The sequence below is a fragment of the Thunnus thynnus genome, chromosome 11 (genome assembly GCF_963924715.1).
Source record: "Thunnus thynnus chromosome 11, fThuThy2.1, whole genome shotgun sequence".
NCBI classification, from domain to species: Eukaryota; Metazoa; Chordata; class Actinopteri; order Scombriformes; family Scombridae; genus Thunnus; species Thunnus thynnus.
In genome coordinates, this window is record NC_089527.1 from 30,000,533 (window position 1) to 30,028,423 (window position 27,891).

The window sequence follows — 27,891 nt, forward strand, 5'->3', positions numbered from 1 at the left end:
CTGAAGAAGCTGGCACTCTTAGGTACAGTACATATTTATTGAATATTTCCATTTTAAAGGCAATATACATTTATTCCACTGTGTTTCAGAGGAAAAGATTGTACTTTCTACCCTAATAACTATTATTTGTTAGCTCTACTTACTTTACCGAACAATTTCTTATATGCAATAACCACATATAATGATGTATTGTTAGATTTTAGAATTGCCAGAGCAGTCAGATCATCAACATCGTCAAATACGTTTGATAGAGCAGTTATGTAACAAATTGTCTTAACACTTTTCAACTACAAAAATATATTGCACTTATACATACTGTATATATAACTCTCTTATGGAGTGTTTGAATTTTGGAACACTCAAACAAAAACAAAGAAATGAAATGATTTGACATGAAAGTTTTGTATATATGTACAGTATATGCAGATGTAGCCTTTGTTGAAGCCTTTACTGAATTTGACCAGATATTACAACTTCTGTGTCAGTGAGCGGCCTCAGTTTGGTGATTCTATATTAGATTTAAGTAGGATATTTCTGTATCTTGAAAGTATCTGTATCTCATGAAAGGAAACTTACAATGATTGAAACTGTATAAAGAAACCAAATGTAATTACCACATTAGTACAAATAATATGAATCAAAAGTTCCTTGTGTAATGCTCATTCATGGATAAGGAAATGGAGGACAGTGGGTAACAGCATGAGCAGCTACTGATTTAAAAACACTGAATTCTACATTGAATCTCTGTAGCAAGAGTTGAACACCAACCACTGCTAATGCTACTGCATGACACCAAATGCTGCAGAAAAACGCTCTATTGATGCAACTGCAAATACATTTAAGAGGGTCTTTTCCTTGTGGAATGAGTGTGTACACTGGCAGAATTAGAAGGTGCTGTTTTGCAGAGCCAGGAAGTAATCCATTTTCTTTTTCCTTTTAGGTTTTAAGAGCACATAGAGAAAGACAGAAACTACAGTCAGGAAGCAGGACACCGCCACTGTAGCTACCACCACCCATGTAAACGTGGAGTCTGGGGAGAGATGGACAGAGGTAAATGAATGTATTACAAGACTGATGTTATTTTCTTGGGTTTGGCCATTGGTTCTATCAGTTATGATAACATTGTTCTCACTATGTTAATTACTGAGATCAAAGAACATGGTGACATCGCTCAACAAAGTCAGATTGGACAAGAAATACGTGTGCTTCTTCCCCTGCAATTTTTTCAGTGAGTATAATGTTATCATAACTGACACCAATGATGGCCAAAAATATATATATATGTGTGTGTGTGTGTGTGTGTGTGTGTGTGTGTGTGTGTGTGTGTGTGTGTGTGTGTGTGTACATGCACACACAACTCACCCTCTAGTTGAAGCTGTGTGACGACTTCCTGTCTCCCTCCTTCGTTCTGAGTAACACATTTCAGCTCCGTCTGTATGTCTTCTTCTGTCATCGCTACAACAATCAGCCTTAACTCAATCTGGCACCCTTCAGACACCCTAGTGTGCCTGGAAACATTGAGACAGACACCTGTTTACATGTTGTTACTGATGTGGATGATGCGGTAATGTATTATCTTGTATCAGATGTACATCAAGGGTGAAACTACACAAGATGTTTATGTAATAATCAGTTTTAACAGTGTTTTGATTATCTTTGTTTAATATTTATTGTAGTATATTTAGCTGGAAGAATGGGAAATAAAGCATGCTTTTTTTAAAGAACAAAAAATCTAATGTACTCTTAACAGACATAATTGTCCCACAATGCAATGTACAGCTTACCCATAACTGATAAAGTAAAACAAAAATATGTCTTGCAATAGCTGCAGCGACACCTCAGAAACCATTTTTTGAAAAATAATAAATCCTTGGAAAAATCACTTTGGCAATTTGTTTTCCAATTTGAAAGTAATTTTCAGTCTAATCTTAAGTCAATTAGTCATCTATTTTTGCCATCTGGAGGGCAACAAAGTGCGTTATTGTGCATTTTGTAGGATAACATACTACTTCACACATTTAAGTTTAAGATTAGATTAAGTTCTCATTATCCTAACCAGACTGAGGTTTTTTGGTTTGACCTCAGGTTTCAGTGCATCCATCAAACACAACAACAATTACCTCCTTGCCCCCTGCAGAGCCCGTCCATCAAGGTACGATGACTCCACTGATTGGCCATTGGCCAACCATGTGACCACAGTGGAATCTGCAGCTTGACATCCAGTGAGCACCATGCAAAACAGTTCCAGTCCTGAACCTAAATGAGAATACATTACACTTGGACATTAGACTTTGTTTAATCAATATTGTCAATCTAGTTTGTGTTCATTTTGATTTTAAGTTTTAGAGTCCATTCATTGAGATTCATCATCTCATCACTTACCATGCGGACTTTCAAATATTGTTCCGTTCAGTGGTGAGACAATCACAGGTGGCTCAAGTGTAGGAGCTGAGACACGAAGAAAAACACATTTAATTAACAGATAGATAACAGATTCAAAATTTACATTATAAATAATCTGATGGTACAAGCATCAATTTATTGTTCCAGCATGGAAGTTTGATTCGTAGAAATGTTAAAAAAAATGTTTTCAAATTGCTGCCATCTTGGTACAAAATGAAATGCTTTATTTTTAGCATGATGAGATGATAACTAGCTGGCAAAGAGAAGTAAACCCAAAAGATAATATTTATTACATTCACTATTCACTGACATCATGTTATTGTTATGGTCTTAATAAATTTATAATGAGAGTTCAACTCACTGTGAACAGTGCTGCTGCTGCTGCTGCTGCTGCTGCTGCTGATCAACCCTGGCTCAGAGGTCATGGAGATGTCAGGCACAGTGGTAGTTGTAGTTTGAGCTGGGTCTGGACCTGGCAGACAGAAATTCACACGTATATTCAGAAACATGCATGTACACATAATCTTACCAATAGTAACGATGACTTATTATATTATTGTTATTATTTGCATATACTTTTTATGGAGTGTTTGGGTTTTGTGTGAGGTTGAGCTTCCTGTTCCCTGTCCCTAACCGAACTCTGTGTGATGCACCTGTTAGGCCAGTAGAGGGCAGGGCTGGATTATAATTTATGCTGGTATTGTAAGAACACAAACTAATGACATCTCCAAATCATTACTGTTATTTGGTGTCTTATGACTGATGGATAATTTTCATATTCACCTTTCATTAAATATATAAAATATAAATACAGTTATATTTGTATTTTTATCATTAAAGGGAGCAGACCTGACAATCAGCAGTGCAGCAGTGTCCCTCATCAATCAATATTATCAAATAATGACCCACCCTTATTTATATGAGTAGTCATAATTAGGTTTCTCAATAACAAACTGTGATAGAATATGATTTAAATAGTTGATTTAAAAGACATATTGAGTGTGGTGACATTACACATCACCCACCTTGCACACGGAGCAGGATGGCTCGGCTGACTTTGTACTGCTGGTTGTTGATGAGCACTCTGCACTGGCAGGTGTAGAAACCGGCGTGCGATGGCTTTACAACAGGAATCATTAGATCACCTCCGAGATTCTGGTGGAAGGAGCCCTCCCTGCCAAGCTGAGGGGGAGTGGGGCTGAGCCCTGTCAGGAAGCAAAATACTGCGTCACTCATATCAAGATACTGTCACAACAGGAATTGAGGGTTTGAATGCTTATATACATGGTGATGTACAGTATGAGGTTTCTATAGTATACATAAAATGGGAAAATGTTTGGTACAATATTACATGAGCATGTGTCAACAAACATTTTAATGGGCCATTTACTGACATATGACTCTTGTAGACTTCAACTAGTAGAAATGTGTTGCTATGGTGACCTTATAATAAATGAATGAATAGATAAATCTTACTTTAAACAGCTGTAACATTTTTCAGTTTAAGCTGCTTTCTGAGATTAAATGAGTTGCAGCACAGTTGCTCTATTATGTCACATTTTTCTCAACTGAAGCAGTTAAAGTGTTGAGCACACTGTAAAGCCCTCTGAGACAAATGTGTGATTCTGGGCTTTATAAAAAAAATACACCTGACATGACAAAGTTTTAACGCTGCATAAATTTCCATCTTAGTCATTTGTGTCTTTATTTCTTAGAACAAGTGGAAAAACTTCAAAAATGTTCAAGAATAGAGAGTGTCAGTATATTGAAATCAAACATACACTGCTGCAATAAATCAGCAACAAATCAAAATATATTTTATTTAACAAGTTTATTTGTGTTGGAAATGGGTTGAAAAGGAAGTTGTTGTTGTCTAAATTAAAGTCCATGTAAAGGAAAATCAGGGATTTCTTTTTAAACACATTATACGGGTTAGAAAATAATTGCTGAAAATGTGAAAATGTGACTGTGAATTATGTAATACTGAATTGTGGAGTTAGAGTGTTAAACTGTTTTCCACTGTTTCTATGTTCAGGATTTTTTGGCCAGGCCTGAAATGCTGGTTACTAGAATTAAACCTACAAACAAGGCCTGTTTTAAATTGTGTATTTTAATATGGGAGTTTGGTATGAGCATTAACTCGGAGGCTGTTCAGTTGGGGACGTGGTTTCAGCTCCTTCAGCAGACTCACCCTTAGTGTTTCAGAGCAGAGAATACTGCTTATTTTTCCATGATTATGAAATCTAATTTTATATACTTGGCAATTGTTTTAATCATTCAAATGTGGCTGGGTGGTTAATAACACATTTTTCTGTGGTGTGACAAACTGTTTTAATACTAGTAAGGGTTTTTTTCCCCCTGTGAGTGCTCTTCAGTTACGGGAATCCTTCCCTTAATGTGTGCCTTAAAACTGGAAACCCAAATCAATACATATATAATTACTGAGTTAAAATATTGTACTGAAATAATTTTGGCCAAGATACTATGAATTTTCTGTTAGCTTAGCGCCCTCAGACATCCTTTAATTTGCCTTGATGTAAAGTGTTACCCCACAAAGAACAGTGAAGCCGATGAAAATCTCTGTATAACAGACAAACTTTTAGTCCCTCTACAATAAAACTGCTGAACATTTGAAATATATCAAAGAAGCGTTGAGACATACAGACACACTGTAGGTAGAAGGATTATAGCAGCAATATACTTATTCCAGTGGATTTAAAAACTGTTATTATATGTAATGTGTAATTTTGATGAACTTACCAGGCTGAGTGGGAAGACTTAAGGACAAGTGCTTATTACCTGCACTGAACTTCTGAAGAACTGCTGGGTTTTCCCTCCTCCTCTTTTCAAACCACTCAATTCTGTTCCACTTACGCCTGCATGAAATTTCCACTCAACAGAAAAAAAGCACCACATGCTTTGCAGTGTAGGTGCACTGCAACGATTTATTGCCGGCTCAATAGTTCAAATTTAGGCCTTCAGACTTCAGTTGCTTCAGATATGAAAGTAAGAGCTATAGTATATTTATCGCATCCTGCCTGGACTTTGTGTGTTTTTTGGACTCTTTGTGTTTTTGTGCTCTTCGGGGTGTCATGTGTTACATTTCTGTTGTCAAATCCTGGTCATATGATTTTGCTTGTTACGGTTTGAGTGGTGGGTTTAGAGGACTGCATTAGTAGTTAGCTTGTAGTGTGTGTATTCAAGTTTATGTAATTCTGTGATGGTTTGATTTATGCTGGGTTGTGATTCAGAGTATTGTGTTTTCTGGGTTTTGGTTTTCTGTCACTCTGTTACTACACCTGCCCTGCATTCGTCCTCGTTAGCCCTGTCCTTGACTCAGTGTTCTTCCCCAGTCTGCTGTCACCTTCACACCTGCCCTATATCAGTCTTGTCAGCCCTGCCCTGCTCTCAGTGTCTTCCCAGCCTATCAGCTCCTAGTTAAGTTTGTATTTAAGGTCTGGTTTTCAGTTGAGTCTTAGTTGGATCATTGTTCTGTTCTGTTCCATCGAGTTTGTATCTCTATGCTCAGCCAGCTTCTGTTTTGCCTGCCCAGTCTCAAGAATAAAGGTTTTCATCAGTCTTGCATTTCAGTCTCTGCATTTGGGTCCATTCCTGCTACTCCACATGACAATATTGTCCGAAAGCCAGAACTACTTCAAGAGTGTGTCAATTTTTCGTTCATACTTATTTAAGAAATTCCCAAAGGAATTTTTTTTTCAACATTTTGTGTTCTTTTACTTTTAAGATACTTCTTCTTTAATATGCGCTTCCTTCCCGCAAACAGAAAATTTTTACTGATGACCTCACATGTGAGAACTGGTACCAAGAAACCCTCCAACCAATAAGAGCATCATGGATTATTTAATAGTTACCTCATCTAATCAAACTGCCTCTCTCTCCATATCTGAAGTTACATTTAAGTTGTGTCTTGGAAAGACCAGATAAAGAGTATTCAAAAGCTAAAACCATCATGAAAAGTAAGTTGTGCTTTGTAAACTGAAGGTGCATTCAAAGACACTCCAACAACCAAAATTTCAGAGACAAGTGCCAAACAATAACTGTTTTAATGCAATAAACATTTACAGTATCCTCCTTTTCATTCTCAAGCCCTTGTTTGTTTTGTAACATACATGAAATAAGTCCCTGTTTGCAAATGTGTTCCTACATGACAATTATGTGACTTAAATAAGAATAATGTGAACTGTGATTAATTACCAGCTCAAGTAAATTACAAGTCTCTGAAAGCTCATTTACACAGTGTACAGAAGTAAACAATATACACAGTTTGTAGGTTATGAGCTAAAACATGCAAAATCACTGGTGCTTCACTGTATTTGTAATGAAAAAGGAGCAGGTTAGGAAGGACAAACAACTTCAAAATGGAAGATCTGTTTCCTTTTGAAATGTTCCATTTATTGACAAAATTGTCAAGCTTTTATACAAAGACCCTCATCCATAAAAGACATTCATCAATAAATCTTGTTTCAAAGCTTTAGTTACCCAGAGTTTCCTCACCATACATCCTCAACATCCAGTATGTGGTGGATAATTTGCGTCCCATGGCAGTAGAGAGTCAATCCTGATCCAGAGGCGTTTGCATATGAAACACTGGACAAAACCCTATAAGCATGTAGGTGTGGGGTTCGATAGCATTAAATCAAACTCAAATCTGGTATCAAATCCATTTATTGAATCGGAATCCTTCTGAATCCCTTATCAAATCTCATTAGGTTTACCTTTCATCATTGTAAGTAATGCTAAAGGCTATTTAGTGGTTGGTGTTTTTGCTCAGGTGAGAAAAAATGGTTTTCAACCTCTGATACTGATATGTCTCGGTAAGCAGTGGTAAGAAGAACATAATCAGCATTTGTTGGTCTGTTACATGTCTTCATGATAAGGTGCTCATTCACATGTGAAATATGTTACTTTAATGATCTAAAGCCATGCCCCCTCATTTCTTCTTTTTTGTATGACCCAAATAAGTCTGACAGCAGTCCTGTCAGCCTGTGTTTCTACAGTAAGCTAGTCACTGCGGTCAGTCACCTCCTCTCATACAGCACAGTAGTTGAGTGGTGTAAAGCCGCATTTATTTGTGAAACAGTCAGTAAGACTGTTCTAGTGAGTAAATGAACAGCAGCCCTAGCATTTTTAGCGCTGACAGCTGCTGGAAAACACATGCTGCACTTTAACTGTTACTAAATGATTTCTGTAGTTAGCCACAAAGCTAGCTAATGTCATGGCTGTTAAAAGGTCCTTCTGTTGCATACTCAGAAGATGACATTTGATCAGAAGCAGTGGAGGTGGCCCTGTGGTTTCCTTTGTTCGCGCTCACTGTTGACACATGCGCTCTGGTATGATAGTTGTGATGTATGTGGGGGTACTGTATGTGTGTGTGATGAGAAGTCAAACCATCACTGTGGGTTTTTCTATATTGGAGTGTTTGAGTATTTTTTGTGTGGGCTGGCATTATTACATTGCATACTTTATGTAAAAAAGAGCACATTACTAATTACAAAACTGCAGTGTAATGTTACCTGTATTGGTATAGAATATGGGAAATGCTCATCTGAACCACAGCACAATGTCAACCTTGAAAAGGTAGTAGACGATGACACTGATGATAAAGAGAACCGTCACACCACCAAACACCAATCCCATGGGAAGTATGAGGTCGGGCTCTGTAGAGATGGACATCACAAATACAGGACATATGATTTCTCCACCATGAATGTGTGTTGAGAGTAGAGACATTTACAAATGTCAATCCTTTCTTTACTGTTTCATTACTGTACTGTACTGTTCGGTATTGCCAGTATTGCAGGGCTGCTCTAACAGTCTACAAAGCGAGCATTTTGCTCCTTATATAGACACAGAGCTTGGCAAAACACACAGATTCACTGTACTCTGCCTCTAATTCTCTTTCTTATTAGCAAAAAGTAGTGTACAAAACATTCAGGTAGCAGCTTCTCATTTTTAGCCAGCATTGACTGTCGCTTTCACCGGTTAACGTCACTGGTGGCAGATCATATCGGCTGTCACTAATTAATGTTAATTCTGTCAGTAACTTGATGAAAGGCCAAAATAACTCTCCCCTCCCCCCATCATTTTTTGATGTCAGATTAGGGGTGCTGTTTACAACAATTTGTGTAAATTTCTAAAACCGACAATCTGACATTCACACCTACTTCACCACATGATTGGCCAGTTATGCAGAAGTGAGAAAAGAGCCAGGGTTAGGGTTAGGAACTTCTCTCTCAAGCCCTCTTTTAAAACTTGTCTACACAATTATTGGACTCAGTATCAGCTGTTTCTTTTGTAATGATTGTGCACGATCCAGCAGGCATCAAAAGACCTGCAGCTTTGAATGTGGCCACCTAGTCTTTTGTGTCCTAAGTCTTTTCGACGGAAGAAATTTTGTCACAGTAAGAAAAGCACAGGTGTAAATAATAAAATAAATGATGGCTGAATTCAATTTAGTAGCCATTCAGGTGCGTTGTTAATGTTTCTCATAACCCCTTTGCTTTTCCTACTATTACAATTACAAGTCAGCTGTGAAAAAGGCCTTTTAAGTGGGGATGAAAAGTGTTGACCTGCACCCTCTACTGGTTGTCTTTCAGAAATGAAGGTCCATCTTAGGCCTAGTCCACACATACATGGATATTTTTGAAAACGTAGCTTTTTCTATGTGTTTTGGCCTGTCGTCCGCATGCAAACTGCATTTTAGGTCACTGAAAACAGACCTGTTGGACAACTCCTTCCAGAGTGAGGACATTCAGGAACTGTTTCAGTGTTAAAATTTAGACAGGGAAAACAGAAATTTTGACTTGGAATGTCAGAGTGTGCATCGTTATCTCCTCTATTTACATGAGGCGACATTTCATGCAATGGTGGACATGGCCAAAACAGTGCTGGCTCTAACCTTGTTAACGGGACTTTTTATATGTTTACACATAAATGTACAGCTACACTATTGAGGAACAGAGGCATCAGAAAGCACAATTGCAGGTTAGAGTTATATCACCACCTGTTGGTTTGGCATGCTCTTGACAATGTTTCTACATTTTAATTTGGACAGAGATTTAAAAAAAACAAAAAACAAAACAAGTGCCTGTGTGGACCAGATTTTTTTTGAGTATGAAGGAGGAAAAAACCCTGTTTTCAAAAATATCATTGTGGACTAGGCCTTATATTAATTGACCAGTATTCAAAAATTATTGCAAAAAAAGAAATCTAATTTTTTTGGGGGGGGTATATGCATACAAACACGATGTGAAGTATGATTGCCAGAAAATGTATTGGTAACAATTTTGATAATTGTTTAATTATTTATGTATTTTATTAAGCAAAAATGCAAAAAATCACTGGTTCCAGCCTCACTGGACAAAATAAACTGACATTTAATAAACCAAATGGTTAATCAATTGATCAAGAAAATAACTGACATATAGTTAAAATAATCAATAATTGGACGCAGCCCTTATCATTATTACAAGTCGTCTTAAATCAAGTAACATCTCAGCCATGTCTAAATTTCCCAGTGGAACATCAATATCTTTATTTCTCAGGTGGCTGCTACAGTATGTGTCTGTAAGGAGATTTTCCCATAGAGAACCATTGTGAAATCCACAGCTGAGACACAATTCAAAATGTCAAAACCAAACAGGGCTGTGCAGAAAGCTAGAGCCCTAGAACAGAGGACCTTTACGGTAAACTGGCTACTAGAAATATCTGACAGCCTTCAGAAATAACAAGAACAAATTAATAAGAGGAATCAGGAGTTTGAGAGGTTTACTCTGTTTTTACCTGCTGGTAACAGAGTAAAATATCCCACAGGATTTCCCCGGTCACTGTATGCGCGACAGGTATAGTTGATGTTGAAATCCTTCTCCATCAGCTTAGAAAACATCAGCATCCGCTCCAACCACACACCTTTTCTGGGACTATCCTGACTCCATCTACTGTTAAGGACAGAGAGATGAGAAAAAAGAAAGTTAATACAACAAAATGTAGGGCTTCACTGTCTGTGCCTGGATAGAGCAGCCGTCTCTATTCTTTATACTGAATATTCTACTTCTGTCTACTCTTTAGTCTTAGTTTAGTTGTACATGCTTACTTGACCCAGTAATCCACTGAACTACATGAAATGTAGTTCAGTTGATTATGAAAAACTTCACAAGATCTACAGATCTTTTTACTTTGTTAATTTTAAACTCCAATGGAATGATAATGTTGTGCTGCTGGATGTGCAAGCAATCATTTTAGATCTTTTGCTAGTATAATCTGAATATAATTTTGCTAAAAACAACTTTGTGACAATATGTTTGGGCCATATGTCAGCTGAGTTTTCCTGCCCCCTCATGCAAACACCATATATCTCTCACTTATTGTACCTAAAAAGCAGTAGATAAAACAAAACAAATGAAAGGAAAAGTAAGTTTGCTGACCGTGTTTCTGATGTGTAGAAATGGTCAGAGGGGTCAGTGCTGAAAACGATTTTGTTTCTGACCAACCAAAAGATATCAATCATGAGCCACTCGCCACCCGGCACAAACACCAGGCACCTCCGCTTGAAACTGGACCCTAAACACATGCACAAAAAAAAACATAATAAATAAATAAAACAATTTCTCTTAATCTATCAAATATATAGATATTTAAAAACATAAAAATGGAACATTTCCAAATATCTTAAACAGACTATGATGTATGTCAGCTAAGGGCCTCAGACCAGTTCAGACCAAAAATGGCACTGTGTGTGTGTGAAAGTATCTTACAGGTACAAGTCTGGTTGGAATAATACATCAATAATTGTAAAAGCTTATCATGAGTCAAAAGATTTCACAGTGGTTTATAATACAAGACAGGATTTTCCAACTCTGATGTAAAACTGTACAACTACAATCATTTTATCCTCTGATTTGATGATAGCGAGGTTAAGAGTAGAATACCACAGTTCACATTGCAAAGTATTGTACCACCTTGAATTTGCCACTTGTACTTAATTGGTACAGTGCATAGTGCATTGTTAGATGACATTTTATTGTGTTGCAGCAAACACTGAGCCAGGTTAAACTTTTTTTTGCAGATGATTTTTTTGCTGAAATCCTTTTCATTGGGACCCCTGTTGTGCCATCAAAGTGGTCCCAAAAGAACTGAAATGAATGAGGGGGCTGCATTTTTGACACAGTGCTGATGTCAATTTCCTCAATACACATGTTAAATTGCAAAACATTTCTAAAAAATATGTTACAGGTAGAGGCTCACCCATCTCTGCCTTGATGATTTTATTGGCTGGTTCCCGCACTTCCGGAACCAAACAATACTCCTCTGAAAAGAAAGACAACATGAAATACATGCGTGGCTCATACATATGGTAACAGAGGTTGAGGTTGTCTAATCATTCAAATGTGCTGTACATGGAACCATATCAAGGAGTTGCTAGGTTGGTGAAAACTCAGTAAGCCCCACTGGCATTTGGTGGCGCTAAATTCTAAAGTATTCTCTTGTCAGGCTGCTATGACCTTTGCACTACTCACTAGTGGTTGCTTGTGAATTTGGTGATTTTAAAAATTAAAACATATTAAATATAGTACATGCTGTTGTAATCATTTTATCATGTTCCGGACAAATAGCATGAAGTCCCTCTCTCTCAATCAGTCAATTATTCATCTCAGTTCTAACCTTTGACCCAAGCGTCAATGGTCTCTGACACAGATCTTGTGACGCCACCAAGGGTGAAGGTAAGAATGCAGGTGTAGGAGCCCTTGTGGTGGGGCATCACCCCTTTAATCATCAGTTTGGTCTTGTTCCAGTAGGTAATATTGTCCTCCCCATCTACTATGAGGTTACAATCCTGGAAGAGAAAAGGAAATATAAAAGTAAATCAGGCTTTATATTATGATGATTTGTAAAAAACAACAACTAACAAAGTCTTTCTATGAGAGACAGTCTTGTTAGTAACTCGGTGAGCAGATTAAAACCTGCCAGATCCCTTTATGCAACAGAGTTTTTCTGTCTGAAAACAAGCCAAATCCAACCGTAGACTGACTGTTTGATAAATTCAGGATGAGACTTGAGATGTTCCCTCCCATTAACAACTGTCAAGATTTGTTATAATAATCATCCGCAAATTAATTTGGCTGAAGAAAGAAGAACTAGGTTTTCATCGAGAGTAGTGATGACCACCAAGCTGAACAGACAAAGAAAAGACCATCATCTCTGTAAGGCAAGCCTAAAGGAAGTCATGCAACATAAAAGAAGAGATTACAGTACTTACTACAGTACTACAGTACACCTCCAATGAGTGCTTCAATCTTTTACTGGTAGAGTTGCTCCACAGACAAAACATCACTCCCTTGTTCACTTATTCACATCTCCCTATACTATTGACAATCAATAGTTTACTCAATAGTGAGCAGCAAATCAAGATTTTGGACTTACTAACCATCATTTTCCATCATCAGATTCACTGACAACTGTAGAGTAGCACAACGTCAATATTCGCCTCTATAAAATGTGGCGTATTACATTGTGGAATTGTTAGCAGAAAGTAGTCCATGTCATGGATGCTGCTTTTTTCTTTGCTTTGTGGTATTTTTGAGGGCAATATATGGTGGATACATTTACACTCTTATACACTCAAATAAAATGTCAGGTGATTATAGTGCACTATATAGTAAATAAGGAGTGATTTCAGAAACAGCTTATATCTGACACTGGACAACACTTTCACCAGAAGTTTTAGCATGTTCACATACATGTACCACATCTCAGTTTATATACAGCTGGTCTCAAGGCCAGATTTGACTACTGTACATCATGTTATGAAAATAATACACATCTGAACAGATGACATAGAAGTAATGGCAGTAGATGCAAGTAAAATTCATAACAATGCCATGGCCACAGCAGGATTTTCTTGCAGAGAGCAAGTTCATTGTATTTACATAGCCCATAATGGCTTTACAATCTGTATAATGTACAACACCATCTACCCTTAACCCTTGATTCAGATCATGTTCAACTCTACAAACAAACAAAGAACAGGAAAACAGGACCCTGCTTAAACTTCCTTCAGTCTTCTGGAGGATGCACAATTGAAAGTTATAATAATTAAGGTAACTTGAAGCTGTAATTTAATTTAATGACTTTTTCCCACTATATGTGATAACTTTTAATTTGCACCAGTACTGTATCTCACACTTACTGCACATAATTAAGCATCTAGCCTAAGTGAAGACCCTTCATGATTGGATCTGCTGCGTGGTGTACAGGACAATTACAATTTTGTGTCAATTCCAACCATATTTAAGCCAAACTGACAGCTGTTCCCAGATTATGTCTGTAAAGACATGACACTAATACTCAATATCTGGTGTAAATTATGTCACTAGTCAATGAGACTTTCTCATACAGTAACTCACTTTGTACCACTTGATAGAGGAAGTGATGTTGTAGCTGTCCAGTTTCTTTATATAGTCTTTCAGAGGGCAGGACAGATTGTCATCCATTCCCTCCATAAGCGTTTGACCAGCTTTGTGCGGCCTCACACACTCTCCAGCATCTGGCTGATTCACCTCCAGCCTGGTGGTCTGCCTGTAGCACCGAGTAGGAGTCCTGTCAAACATAGAGGAGAAAAATTGCTTTTTTTCTTACTTTTTTTTTGTACAGTGAAGAGAATCTGTTCATATTCAAGCAATGGGCAGCTGAATCAGGAGCTTCTCAGGTTAAGGACAACAAACCCTTGTCAAACCTTTCACTCAATAATGGTATTTAGAACAGCAGAGAAATTTAAGGACTTCAGGAAAACTGCACATGGCACAAGCTCTAAAGATCTAATATCTGTGAGTCCATTGCTCTGTGGCTCACTGCTATTTAGCAAGTGTTTGTATTTTACCATCAGTTTCCTTTTATCACACCTGAATCTTGAATTAATTATAGCAGTGACAACATGGTCTGCTGCCTGCCACAGTGCCTTTTGTGATACTACCGCTATGAGTCACCAAACTAAGACATTTTCAGATCCTAAAACAGCTACAATGTCCGGCTCCAGATGTTATTTAGAATAGGTGACACATAAGGGCACAATTTATATTTAATGTTCCAACTTATAATGCTATTTCTATTTTATTTGATGCTACCGTACCTCACTATGGTGATGTATTCCCCGTCGTCGTCCAGCGTCACGTTAAGCAACCACAGAGTCTCCCTTTGCACCAGGATTTGACCAGGCTGGTTGCTCAGCTCTCTGCCAGTCTTTGACTCATACCAGGTGATGTTATAAGGCACTGAGGTGAAGTTGAAGACATCTGGAGACACCAAGGTGCTATTCAGCATAGCTACCTCCCCGGGAACAGAGAAAACCCTCTCAAACTGGAGCTTGTAGTTGGTACAGTTCTCTGCAATAAAAACACACGAGTGGAGAATGGATTTGTCATTTATTCATCCATTCAGTGTTAATAGAACTCTGAGCAAACTTTTCAATGTCAAATTAGGGAATTTACCAGGAATAAATAATTGTTTGAAAAGCAAGGCAAGACAATTTAATTTATATTGCACTTTTCAACTCAATGTGTTTTACCTAACCTAAAGTTACTTTAGAAATAATTCCTGATAAAATGCAGAGTGTTTGGTGCTAAAGTGGTTTAACTGGGATTAGAACCTGACCAACCAACAAAGTTTAACTATGTGTGAAGCAGCAAAGTGGGTCAGAAAGATTTTGTAGCTAAAATGGTACATTAACAGTAAAGTTTTCTTTGTTTATATATTTTGAGAGATTCCAGTTTCCCTAAATGTGTCTCACAGAAACAGGAAACTGTATTTTCTGCCTTTGTTTACCTTGTTGCTGAGCATGTATGCTGTCATATCTGCATCTAATGGTCAACGAGCTACTGAGAAGTTAAATGTCTTGCTCAGTGACACTTCATTGTTGAAGTAGAATTACTCCGGTTCACTTCACTCACTCTTTGTCCAGCTAGAACAAATCTGTCCTCCCAAAATATATAAACAAAGAAAACTTAACTGTTAATGTACCATTTTAGCTACAAAATCTTTCTGACACATTTTGCTGCAACATACATAATTATACTTTGTTGGTTGGTCAGGTTCTAATCCCAATTAAACCACTTTAGCACCAAACACATCTTATCAGGAATGATGTATCTGTTCTCTCAGGATTAGAGCCAGCAACCTCCCTTTTGCCTCTTTGGCTGCTAGATTTCTACAAACTCAACCACATTACAATCAAAATAACAACATTGGTGTTTGAGTAAACTAACTGGCAGCCTCACAGTTGCTGCTGTTTTTCTTTTGTCCAAGAACAGTCTGAAATCAGTCTGAGACATCTGAAGAGCTCACAGCAACCAGAAACACTGAAGTTACTTTAATTACACCAGTGTCCAGAAGAGGGCAACAGAATTCTACTGGAGGCAGCTGTTGAACTTAGACTTGACAACTTGGCAAAAACATATGAAATGTAATACTTTATATATATATAAATATATGATAAAATGTAAAAATGATATTGCAACACTGCAACACTATCTCATTTCCCTGTACATTGTGGCACAGATCTGTTTTAAACAGTCTCAGAGCTCTTATAGTATTCATGTAGCTCTTTGAGAAAACAGTGTGACTAAGCTCACCTTGTAGAAATCCTGAACAGATCCCGTAAAGCTCAAGGAAAAACAGGAGGCTTTCCAGTTTAGAACATAGGCCCATGGCTGAAAAACAGAGATATAAATAAAAGTTAGCAATGAATGTATACAAGAAGCCAGAGTGAAAATGCTACAGGAGAAAAAGATACAAGAGCCTGAAGTCCTGACAAACAGCTGACAATTTACTGGGAGTTCTGTCACGGACACTGACAGATCACAAGAGGCTTTAAAACACAATAATCACCAAAATCTTTATATTTTAAGCCAAACTTTATCTGTCTTAATGTTTCTTAAGTTAAGTATGTCTGATTTTACCTCTCTCTGCTTTTCCCTCCCTCTCTCAGCCTCCCTCTACCTCTCTCCCACTGTCATGGATGACTAACATTCTGGTAATACATTTGTGAAAGATGCTCTGACAAAATGCTGCATAATATTTTGATACTGGAACAAGGCCCAGCATTCGTTAACGCTGCTCAGCGTCAAGTCAGTTTTCTTGTTCAGCCTTGCCAGTAAATCTGTGAATGAGCACTGCAAATCCTGAGGGAAAGTGGTTTCCTCATTGTCTCCAACTTATACAACTACTATAGATGCTGCAGTACTCCAGACCACAGTCTGTGTCACGCAAGCAGTTTGCAAAATCCCAGTTTTTAAAAACCACAATCTGTACTTACAATAGATTACATATTTGATAGATTTTTGTGATGATATGAACTATAGTGAACAAATACTATCAATATATATTTTTGAAGTAAAGTTACTGTTGGGCTTCAGTCCAGTCACACTTTTTTTTTAATTGGATGTGGCTCCAGTATGACGGGAAACACCAATCACATTAACACTGTGGTTTTACCAAACATTTAACCTTTTCTATTGTAGAAATTATGTCAGTTTTTCCTAAATCCCTTTTTATTCAACAAAAGAAGAAAAACATCTTAAATGTTAAATGATGTCTAAACACAAGCAGCCATACAAGAACATTTCTTTAATTAAAGATTTAAATTGGAAACTGTCTGTTAAAGAATACAGTAAGTAAAGAAAAGTAGAAACCCCCTCCCTTCCCCCCCTTAACTGTTTAGATGCATTAAAGTAAGCTTAAAATTTTTTATATTGTAATAAATATCTTTCTTTTGTTCTCTATGGCTTAATGATAACACTACAGCAAGATCCATTTCATGAAAGCTTTTCAATTACTGCTGTTGATGAATGAATGCTGATATAATGATTAATAGGAAGCAACACATTTTGTTCATTTGTGCCGAGGAAACTGAAGAAACTATAATTTCATGATGAGTTCAGTGGACATCACCATCTGGTCACTATTGGTTGTTTATAACCCACCAGTATCAGACAGTCAGAATACCAGCTTAATCTGACTGTATGTCCAGTCATCTGGGTGGGTTGTAATTAAAGAATGTGACTAAAGCTGGAAACAGTCACCGATGTATTTTGGTGTGACTCAGTTAAACAGAACTCTTAAAGTTTTCCCTATTAGATCTGAATCCAGGAATCCCATTTACAAAGGAACTTACAGCCTCAAAACACATGAGTATAAAACTATTCATGTCTTAAAGACACATAGAACAAACATGTCCCTCACCCATTTGGCTGTCCAGTAATAGTAATAGATCTGAAATGAACATGTGGAAACCTACTTGAACCCAAAGTGCATAAATTTAAAAAAGACACATCCAAAAGGGACCCATGAACAGTTAGACCTGATTCAAATAGGCCCAGGGATAATTAGAAATGTGTGTGATAAGAAACAAAGGATGACAAAAAGTCTTTTACTGATTATCAGCTACCAGTCAGCCTTGATGTAACTCCATGATAAGATTTACATATTTTCAGTAAATAAGCTGGAGGAAACACTGAAAACCTGTAAGTTTATTCTCTTGAAGTTGGCCTTTTTTAAAAACACTGTTACTAAAATCAAAGTTGAAAAATGGGACATCAATAATGTACAGTATAACAAACCAAGAAGTAAGAAACCCTCAAGAGAATGAAGCTGTTGTTTATGTTTGGGCTGGTTGTCAGACCACAATCAAATGGGTGAGTCTTCAACAGATAGCAGCTATTCTAATCTACCACATCCTTCACCTCATGCATTCACAGATCAGCTCAATGACAACTAGCTCATGGTGACCTCTACTGTACATTTAGCAGCAGTGCTAGTGTTTCACTAGCAGTTGATAGTATATATAGTATAGTATAGTATGGTATAGTATGTAAAATGAAAAAAAATGGTGCTTTGCCGCTGCACTTTTACATGGTCTTATGGTGGATCCGTTGTTACAAACAAAAATTTTGTGTGGCCAAGTATGTTTTTTAAACCCACAACTTTATATTTTGAATGATTAGGGATGAGGTTCGATAGCATTTTATCAAATTCAAATCCAGGATTTAATCCACTCATGGAATCTGAATCGTTCGAATCCCTTATTGAATCTTATTATGTTTATCTCACAATAATTTCAAGAACTCAGCTGTGTGGTCATTAAAGTGAATTGAATTCAACTGAATTTGCAAGTAAAAAGGCTCAGATAGTTTGTGTGTTGTCAGGACAATACTAAGACAAAAGGAAGCTTTTATGAAAAAACAGTAGCAACAAAATGAGTTGAACTGCTGTGGGAAGAGGAAAGTGAAATTATTTTAACCACAAATCTGCAGCATCTCACTACAAGAAGACCCACAGATGGAAACAAAACTGTGCACTGGTTGAGTAGGCTGCAGTAAATGTGATGTTCTGCATGTGCTGTGGTTTGACTCTCACTGTCAGCTTTTGTTGTTCACAACTTTCAGATCAGCAATTTCTTTGCAGTCAATCAAAGGACATACGATCCCTAAAGCTTCCTGTCTTGTAAGACATGCAACATTTTTTTCCCACAACACAGCATCTAGTGTGCATGAATATGTTTTTTATCAAGAACAAATTATGCATTTTCATTGTATATGTTAAATTCTGAGCCCAAGCTCCCTGATACTTAAGAAATCTTTAGTACATAAGGAAAGTGGGAGAAACCTTGTGAGATGCACTCAACAGGAAGCTGAGGGTGCAATAGCCATAGATACAGTATTGAGCTGCATCTAACAATTGTTTCACTGTTGATCATTCTGTCGATTATTTTTTGATCAATCAGTTAGTCGCTTAGTCTATGAAATGTTATGTCAGTGATGTCTGCAAATTACTTGTTCTCGTTGACCAACATGCCAAAACCCAGAGATTTCAAGTCAGATTGAATAAAACAGAGAAAACCATCAACCTCAGGAGCATAGGGGGGAGCATGGACAGGAGGGAGCAAGGCTGCTGAGATTTTTTTAAAGCAATAACTGCTCTACAGATTTTAGATAGATTAGATAATCTTCAGTATGATCTTTTCTGTGAGAATTCATTTGACAAAGTGACATGTCGTAAACCAAGATCCAAGGCAGTGTTGTAGAAAACGCTCACATGGCAGAAATGAGACTGTTAGGAAATGGTCCCTACTAACTGAACAAATTGTGCAATGTTCAATGTCACTAAAACAAACTGACTGAAAGGAAAATGTCCAGCTGGAGAAATGTCCACAGCGTGGGAAGAGATGTGGGAGTAAGACTTTGGAGACTGAAGTGATCGGAACTGATTGCATCACATGTAGGAGAAAAACGTCTTGCAAGTGCTTTCCCTCACTACTAGAGGTCTAGAGGTGTTAGTGCTCTGCTGTGTAACAGGATGAGCAGTGACTAAGACAGTGTTGTATTTTTTTAATCTTTTGTTTACCAAGGGCTGAATGACAGGCCACCATACTTTCAATGTATTCACTATCTGTTAGCTGTCTGTCACATCTAATGTGTCATATTACAACACCTTCTTATCTTTACTTCATCCCGATGTATAACTGGTTCTCTGTGCTTAACTGCAGACAGCAGCTGATGGAAATCTGCCTTCCTGACAGGAAACTGTTAAATGAAAAAGGCTGCTACTGCCAAGATTTTGTGTTGTTATCATGCCTTTTTATATCCACATCTGCTTTCTCAACCTTGAGGCTACCAGCACTGACATTGACACTTGAATATGAGGATCCACAGCAGATATATTTGTGTAGCACTGTAGCATCCTTAAATGACCATATTTATTTTTGAGACATTGGTTTTTGAGCTCAGACGATTAGTCAATTGATCGATTAGTTTTTCAAGCAAAGATGCCAAACATTCTCTGCTTCCAGATTCTCTACTGTAAGAATTTGCTGCTCTTTTGGTCTCTTTTGGTCTCTTTTGGTCTAAATTGAATATCTTTTTTTGGAGAGTTTTGGAGATTTAAAGGTGTCAAATTGGGTTTTAGGAAATTTTGACTGTGTGATCTTTCAATATTTTCTGACATTTTATAGACCGAATGATAAATTGATTAATTGCAAAAATGAGGTTATGACAGAGAAGACTAAACGGTAAATGGACTGTACTTGTAAAGCACCTTTCTAGTCTTCCGACCACTCAAAGCACTTTTTACACTGCGAATCATATTCACCCATTCACATACATTCATACGCTGAATGGGTACAGGGGCTACCATACACAGTCCCAACCTGCCCATCAGAGGAAGCTAACCATTCACACACATTCATACACTGATGGCACAGCCAGTACATCAGGAGCAATTTGGGGTTAAGTGTCTTGCCCAAGGACACAGGGGCATGTGGACTGGAGGAGCCAGAAATCGAACCGTCGATCTTCCGATTAGTGGACGACCCGCTCTACCTCCTGAGCCACAGCCGCCCCTCTATCAACTTCTAAGCTGCACCAAAACTACACAGAAACTGAAGGCCAAGCCAATCATGTGCCACCTCTATGAATGAGACAGTCTAGCCTCAGAGGAACCAAAACTATTAATGCAAAGTGGTGCAAATTTTATTACAAGGAAGTAGCTCTCAAATGGATAGAAATAGTAAAGAGTAAGGGTTAGGGGTGGGGTCTAATAGCAGTATCAAATTCACAGATCTGAATCCCTTATCAAATCTATTTAGGTGTCAACATTTTAAGTACCTAATGTTATACAAAAAACCCTAAAACTCTGTTATTTAATCCAAGTTGTATTGTGTACTGCTTATAATGACAAACTACCAGTAAGTCACCTCTGACTGAATGTTAAAGCTAATGATGACTAACAAACCGTATATTATATGTTGATAACTTTGCAATTCAGCTACTGCACAGATTGACAGGACATATTTCCTGCCCAGAATACTGGAGGTCCCGATTCAGATGTATTGAGTTTCTAAGATTCAAAAATGTACATGTATATGATATGATAAAGTTTACAATGAGATTCCAACTACTGAAACTCACATGACAGTTATTTCACTCATCATTCTGCTGTATGGCAAAAAGACAGTCCACTTGCTATCACAGAGAGGTGTATGGGAAAGTACAGTACAGACACCAGCGTACATGAACCAAACAACAGCAAGCTTGTTTTCTCATTTGGCTAGGTCATAACAGAACCCAACCCTACAAGTGGTAAACAAGGACAAATTCCATGATACCTGTGTTTACAGTGGTAATGTTTAATTTTAGAATATGTCTGTAACACCCTGTGATTACCAAAATATCCAGTGGACTAGAAGCAGGTTGTATTTTTCTGAGTGTCTCTGTTGAGTACAACTGAGAAATCCCTCAAATGTGTAACACAGACCAGGTTTTACTCAGCAAAGGTACATACAGTACATAAAAGTCATTGCCAATGTGTTTATCCTGTGCAGGGAGGGGCAGGGGGAGCATGGACAGGAGGGAGCAAGGCTGCTGAGATTTTTTTAAAGCAATAACTGCTTACAGATTTTAGATAGATTAGATAATCTTCAGTATGATCTTTTTTGTGAGAATTCATTTGACAAAGTGACATGTCGTAAACTGAGATCCAAGGCAGTGTTGTAGAAAACGCTCACATGGCAGAAATGAGACTGTAAGGAAATGGCCCCTACTAACTGAACAAATTGTGCAATGTTCAATGTCACTAAAACAAACTGACTGAAAGGAACATGTCCATTTACTTCTGTTTGCATTCGCTTAGTGTGCTATATTTTCTTTTCTATCATACATCACAAAGAAAATCAGCAAATCCTCACATTTCAGAAGCTGAAATTAGAGCATGTTTATCATTTTTGGTTGAAAAGTGACACTGAATTGATTATCAAAAAGGTTTCAGATTAATTTTCTTTGGACCAACTAATGAATTTATTGCTTCAGCTCTAAATTGTATGAAAAAGTGAAAAGCAGCAAATCTTCACATTGGAGGGGCTGGAATAAGCAAATACAAAAGTATATATTATGTACTACTTGATAAATTATTAATGACCAATGACTGATTATCAGAATTGTCTATTCATTTCCTCCAGTCAGGTGAATTAGATTTACAGATCTGTTCGTCCTTTAAACATTTCTAGGCATTATTTTAACCTATTTAAATGTGTACAGTGCTTCTCATTCAGTCTCCTCCTTTGGATCCATTAGACTCTATCTCTCCTGAATTTGATTTGAACTCAACTAACTTGAGGCTCTTTCTCTCAAAAGCACTGTAACACTGACATGATCACATCAGTGTTACATTCTCATGATCATAGAAGGACAGAGAAGTGCTGAGCAAAGCAAAAAAATCAGTTTTTTGGCAGGAGAAGAGGATGTGATCCTAAATGACGATGGAGAATTGAAACTCAGATCCTCAATACAACCTGCAACACGAGCAAAAACTTGTTCACATGACAGACAAGCCTTTGTATGAGAGCTCACCGGTCACACTATAGTAACGCTTCATAATGTATTACATAGCACATAGCTTATCACATGCAAACAAGGACTTACTACTATGTACTACTAATACTAACTACTTAAGTATATATTGATCTATGTGTGCATATTTTGCATCATAGAGTTATTATGTTAATACCTCTTGACTCTGTTAAACATTAGATTAGGATTATTTTCTTTGCTGAGAGGAAACATGCTGGCCCTAAGAGAAACACACTACATCTGATTCTGATGTCCCGCCTCTAAACCAGTTTATTTTTAACCATGTCTGAGAAAATATCTTTGAAATTAAAGACACAGTATTAGCAGGCACCAGAATCTGCAATACAGTAGTAAACACCACTCTGCAGGACTGGTTTAGGGACAAAACAACATGAGAATATTCTAATATAAAAGACGAATTTCAGCCCTTAAGGGAGGAAAGGAGGAAACCCCAGACAGTATGATGGAAATATCCTTCCATGGGTGCTGCAAAGTGTAATTGTTAATAAAGATAGATGGAGATGCTGAAGACATTTAGCCTGTGGGAGGTTAATTAAACTACATGATTCATTTTGCACTATAAAGGGGAAACAATGGGAGTTAGAATATGACTTACATGACTGAATTTGAAGTTTCACAGAGTGTGAAGTGATACCTTGTTCCTCAACAGGGACATTTTTGTCTTCTTACTTTGCGATTTTTCAATCATTCTGGCTGTGCTAATGTATATGGCATAAATTTTGAAAAATTAGTGCTTTTTTTTTTTGAATTTTGGAAGTTCAGCGTCGTCTCCTATAATAAGTCTATGATGAGCTCTGTAGCCAAAAAAAAGACACTCAGATCTTTATGGACAAAAATGTCCCATTTAAACCCATTTAAACCCATTAAAACAGTCATATTTGATCCCACAACCAGTGCAGCATAAAATCATGCATTCTATTATATCAGGCTTTCAATCTAGAGCAGTGGCTTCAAAATTGTATTTTTTACTATTTTCCACCAGATTGAACCATTTACTCATATTTGGCCTATGAGGTAAACACATGCAATTTTCCTGTTTCCACTAGGGCAAATTGGGTGTCCCGGGATGAATGCGTTTTTAATAATATTTCACCACTTTTTTACAACAATGACTGAAATTTACATTAACTAAGCTTTATGGTAAGTTTTGAACATATCAAAACAGAATAAATAAGCAATAAATATGAAAATCACTATATTAAAAAAGAGTTTAAAATGCAACCTGAAAAAACCTGAAATGAAAACTCATGGATGCAGGTTGTCATAGTAACACAACACGTTTTCCAACTCGGGAGTTTTGCAGGATCTAAGCGGTCAAAAAAAGTGAGCGTCAGAGCAGCGATGAAAAGATTTGACACAAAAAAACAGCTCAAACAAATGCTGCAACATCTCAGTTCTCAAAAGACACAGTGAGTTCAGACTACTGGCAACAAAGTAACAGGCTACAAGTCATTTTCAATGAAAGCCGGTATCATGAAGCTACAAACTGACGCCCAACACTAGCTGGCCACGAACGGCCGTTTTGTAGCTTTGTCGCTTATAGTGTCAACAGCCTGAGGGACGACTGAATCTGAGCCGACCGACAAAACTACTCTGCTAATGGCTTAACGGACAGGTTTTGGCTGCTTGTGGATGATCTATCCATCACTGTTTGTGAACATTCACTGTGGTCTTATACATACCCAAATTCATATTTGTGTTATTTGCTTTCTCATTGCTGGTAAACATGAAAACAAGACAGGACACGTCCTGTCAGAGTCAGACCAACCAGTTCTTGTTCTCTTTCTCCACTTCAACAGCAGCTCACATGTCGCATTAAAATGCCCCAAACCTTTTTTGAGGTTTTATTTGTTTGTTTTTCCTTGTACACTACATCTTAAGTATCAGTGTTGTTGCTAATCATCGACATATCCTAGACTTGCATTTAGTATACAGTATATACAGAAAATAATACATTTTTTTTTGTTTTTTTTTCATAATAAAATAACAGTGACATTATGTAAACAAACTGGCATTTAAAGGGTTAATGGATATTTGGTACTTATGATTAGGACTGATGTTGGTTAAAAGATTTATCTCGGTGAAAATGAAAAATAATATTAATTTATAATATTTTTATGTCAGTTTTTCAACATGGACATTTATGTCTTTATCAGTACAACTTTTTTACCATGAGGCACTTCAATTTTCCACTGTAGCTCTGTTTTTTATGTACAAATGAACTCAACTAAATTAGATCTGAAAAAGTGGGTGCAGCAGCATGCATGAACAACATATTGTATAATGTGAGGCATTTCCAACTCAAAAGTCTGTGAAACAGTAGTGAAAGTTGTGAAAGTGAAAAAAACAAACATTTTCCTGTTGGATAAATTATATGCATTCAACAAACTACATCACAGCAAGTGAAGTGGGAGAAGTAAACAGGAGATGCACAGTTAACAGTAAATAAAATCAAGTAATTCTAATGCTCGTGCCTAGCTAACCCAACCTCAGTTAAGAATTTAGTCAACAAAAAACCTCATAAGGATCAAAGCCTAACATGTACAGTGTGGCTAACCTCTTAGTTTCAAATTCTGTGCTGTCTTGGTGAAAAATGTGGTCACCTATTTACTGGTGCATAACGTGCCTCACCACCTATCTTCCATGTCCCTGGCTCTGACATGCAGAATGTGAAAAAATGTATTCATAAATGCCCTACCACTATTGTAGAGAACACATCTACATAGCACTGACAGTCAAAACACACGCAGAAAGAAAAGCTGCACGGTTTCCCCAAATGTTTGATGTAGTTGATTGTTGTCTGATTCTTTTGTTTTTATTATTATTAATTGACGCCATGCCACTTATTTTAGGTACATTTCCATTCGTTTACTAGGAGAGAAGGAGCATCAATCTGTCTTTCTACACAGTACAAATCTTAAAAGATATCATCTTTATTGGATATAGTAGATCCTATAATATTACAACACACTTCTCTAATACAGTAAACGCAAACCAGAACGGTGTGGTCCTCAAAGCCTGAGTATCCCTCAGTTTCTAACAAGGAAGGTAGCTGATCTGAAAAGATACTTGTGTTTGCCGTCAGTCACTAACTGCTAAGGGTAGGGACTGTCCTCAGATGAGCAAAATTGAGCAGAATATCGTGACTCACCTCAGAGTGACACAGAGGCACTGAACAGACGGAGGAAGGATGAGAGAGTTTACACCACACAGCAGAGCTAACAGAGGAAACCTCACCCCTGACCCATGCATGCAGAATGAAGTCTCTACAATGCAGCACAGCCAGTTACTCAACAGCTCTGTCCCACCTCCATGGGACGTAATCACAAAGACAGACAAAGAGAAGGAAGAGTGTGTTTGGATTGCATCTCTCAACTCTCTGTTCACCTTCCTGTGCATGTCAACCTACTGTTAAACCGTCAGAAAACATTTCCCAAACCCCAGCCAAAATAACTTAGTGTACTTTCACTAGGATAATTTAACACAAAGTTTAGACCAAACACTTGACAAAAAATGACCAGAGGTGTTGCTATAATTTCAGTTTCATACAAAATATTACCACATGTTTCTATAGATATAGAAACGTGTAATGATGTCATGAAAAATAAGCCTTTTCATAGAATATGACTGAAAATTTACAGTCCTATGCTGTTCGTAACTGCTGTGAGTATATTGTTCTGTCAGTTACTGCATGTGAAAATGGGGCTTTCAGTTTTGAATGGGAAAGAATTAAAAATCCTTATTTTAAAAATTCTCATAATTTTAAGAAATAAAGAAACTAAACGAGTATAAAGGTGCATTATCTATGCATGTATATGTTGTATACATCTACCAGTGACAGCCTTTGGTTCCCATCACTTAAATGTTTACCAAATGGCAATTCTTCCAAAAACCAATGCAAAAGCAAAGTACGGTCTTGCATAGGTATAAAGCCACACCTGGGTTTCCCCACTTGATAGAGGAATCACCAAGAGACACAGGCATCCATTCAACTATGAGTCAGTTCCCATCGACCATAATCCCTTATTAAATGTCACTTTCTCAAACAGGATGCACTGCAGAAAACGTGAATTACATTCACAGCCACAAAATGGCATTTAGAACACACATCTTGACTTGCTGGAATGAGCTCTGTTCTCTTTTCTGTTTTGCACGACAAAAAGGTATCAACCACAAGATGTTTTTCTTCTTCTTTTCCCCCCCAAAACTTCTTTGTGGTCTACATATGACTTTGGGGCAGCAATGATAACAAAGGATATTTTCATTGTTTCATCATTAAGATACAGTGTACACCTTGTAATGTTTTGCTAAATTATGTCTTTTGACTGTGTGGATAGTTGATGATTTACAGTAAGTGTTTTTTCATACTGACTAACATTAAAAGTTGAGAAGTTTTGAATTTAATCATTTTTATGTAAGAAATAGGACATCGACTAATGATTACCTTGCTAACTGATGGATTTGATTAGGGTTTACTGGCACAACTTCATCTACTTCCAAGGTGCATTGAAAGGGGAAAACTGTCTCACAATAAAGTTGTTCATCATTGATGAATTTGCCAATTATTTTTAATTATTCAATCAATGGTTTGGTTTATAAAATGTCAGAAAATTGTATTATTCTATTTCCCAAAGCCCAAGCTGACATATTGGCTTAACTTACTCCAAAACCCAAATATGTTCAGTTCACTATCATAGAGAACCAAATGAAAACAGTAAATTCTCCAGAAGAATATTTAGCATTTCTGCTTAAAAAATTTCAAGTCGATTTGATCCAAATGTGTTTTTCACAGTGAAAATGCTTGTTTTCGTGGTCCACAGCCATACCTATTCAATCCTTGTTTGAAACTCTGTGCCTTTGAGGAACTGTTATACAAAATGTCACTGAACATCAACATCAGATACTTCAAATACTTTTTTTCATAAGAGTGAAGCGACAAATGATTTTCCAATGCCTTTGGCCTCCACACACAGCACCATCTTTTCCTTTACATAGCATTCATCAGTACAACAGACTAACACTCACCTCTCTGGTATTCTGAGTTTCTTTATGTAAC

The 27,891-nt window shown here is 37.2% G+C and overlaps 2 protein-coding genes across 3 annotated transcripts; both read right to left on the reverse strand.

Annotated features, from left to right (window-relative positions):
• LOC137192061 (interleukin-1 receptor type 2-like) lies at window positions 1–6,964 on the reverse strand. Its single transcript, XM_067602599.1, has 8 exons — window positions 6,904–6,964; window positions 5,164–5,295; window positions 3,429–3,608; window positions 2,765–2,875; window positions 2,383–2,448; window positions 2,121–2,256; window positions 1,363–1,508; window positions 1–1,030 (listed from the first exon to the last, which is right to left on the reverse strand). The coding sequence occupies exons 1-8, from the start codon at window positions 6,962–6,964 to the stop codon at window positions 885–887; spliced, it is 978 nt and encodes a 325-aa protein (XP_067458700.1). The 3' UTR covers window positions 1–884.
• Window positions 6,436–26,147, reverse strand: LOC137193152 (interleukin-1 receptor type 1-like). Of its 2 annotated transcripts, XM_067604389.1 has the most exons (10): window positions 25,987–26,147; window positions 16,047–16,124; window positions 14,549–14,801; window positions 13,827–14,019; window positions 12,085–12,256; window positions 11,668–11,730; window positions 10,848–10,983; window positions 10,207–10,361; window positions 7,938–8,081; window positions 6,436–7,023 (listed from the first exon to the last, which is right to left on the reverse strand). In XM_067604389.1, exons 2-9 carry the CDS (start codon window positions 16,120–16,122, stop codon window positions 7,966–7,968), a joined length of 1,164 nt encoding a protein of 387 aa, XP_067460490.1. In that variant the 5' UTR covers window positions 16,123–16,124; window positions 25,987–26,147; the 3' UTR covers window positions 6,436–7,023; window positions 7,938–7,965. The 2 variants fall into 2 exon arrangements, with proteins under 2 accessions (XP_067460490.1, XP_067460489.1); XM_067604388.1 differs by having other exon boundaries at window positions 6,436–8,081.
• Window positions 26,148–27,891: the final 1,744 nt, after the last annotated feature.

Excerpts from the sequence above, each read along its gene's own strand:
- LOC137192061 (XM_067602599.1), bottom strand. The coding sequence starts at position 6,964 with ATGGGACGCAAATTATCCACCACATACTGGATGTTGAGGATGTATGGT. Across the intron at positions 2,257-2,382 it reads AATATTTGAAAGTCCGCATG|GTTCAGGACTGGAACTGTTT; the intron begins GTAAGTGATGAG and ends ATTCTCATTTAG. Across the intron at positions 1,509-2,120 it reads GCTCTGCAGGGGGCAAGGAG|GCACACTAGGGTGTCTGAAG; the intron begins GTAATTGTTGTT and ends CAATGTTTCCAG.
- LOC137193152 (XM_067604389.1), bottom strand. The coding sequence starts at position 16,122 with ATGGGCCTATGTTCTAAACTGGAAAGCCTCCTGTTTTTCCTTGAGCTT. Across the intron at positions 14,020-14,548 it reads GAATACATCACCATAGTGAG|GACTCCTACTCGGTGCTACA; the intron begins GTACGGTAGCAT and ends TATGTTTGACAG. Across the intron at positions 11,731-12,084 it reads CATTGACGCTTGGGTCAAAG|AGGAGTATTGTTTGGTTCCG; the intron begins GTTAGAACTGAG and ends CTTTCTTTTCAG.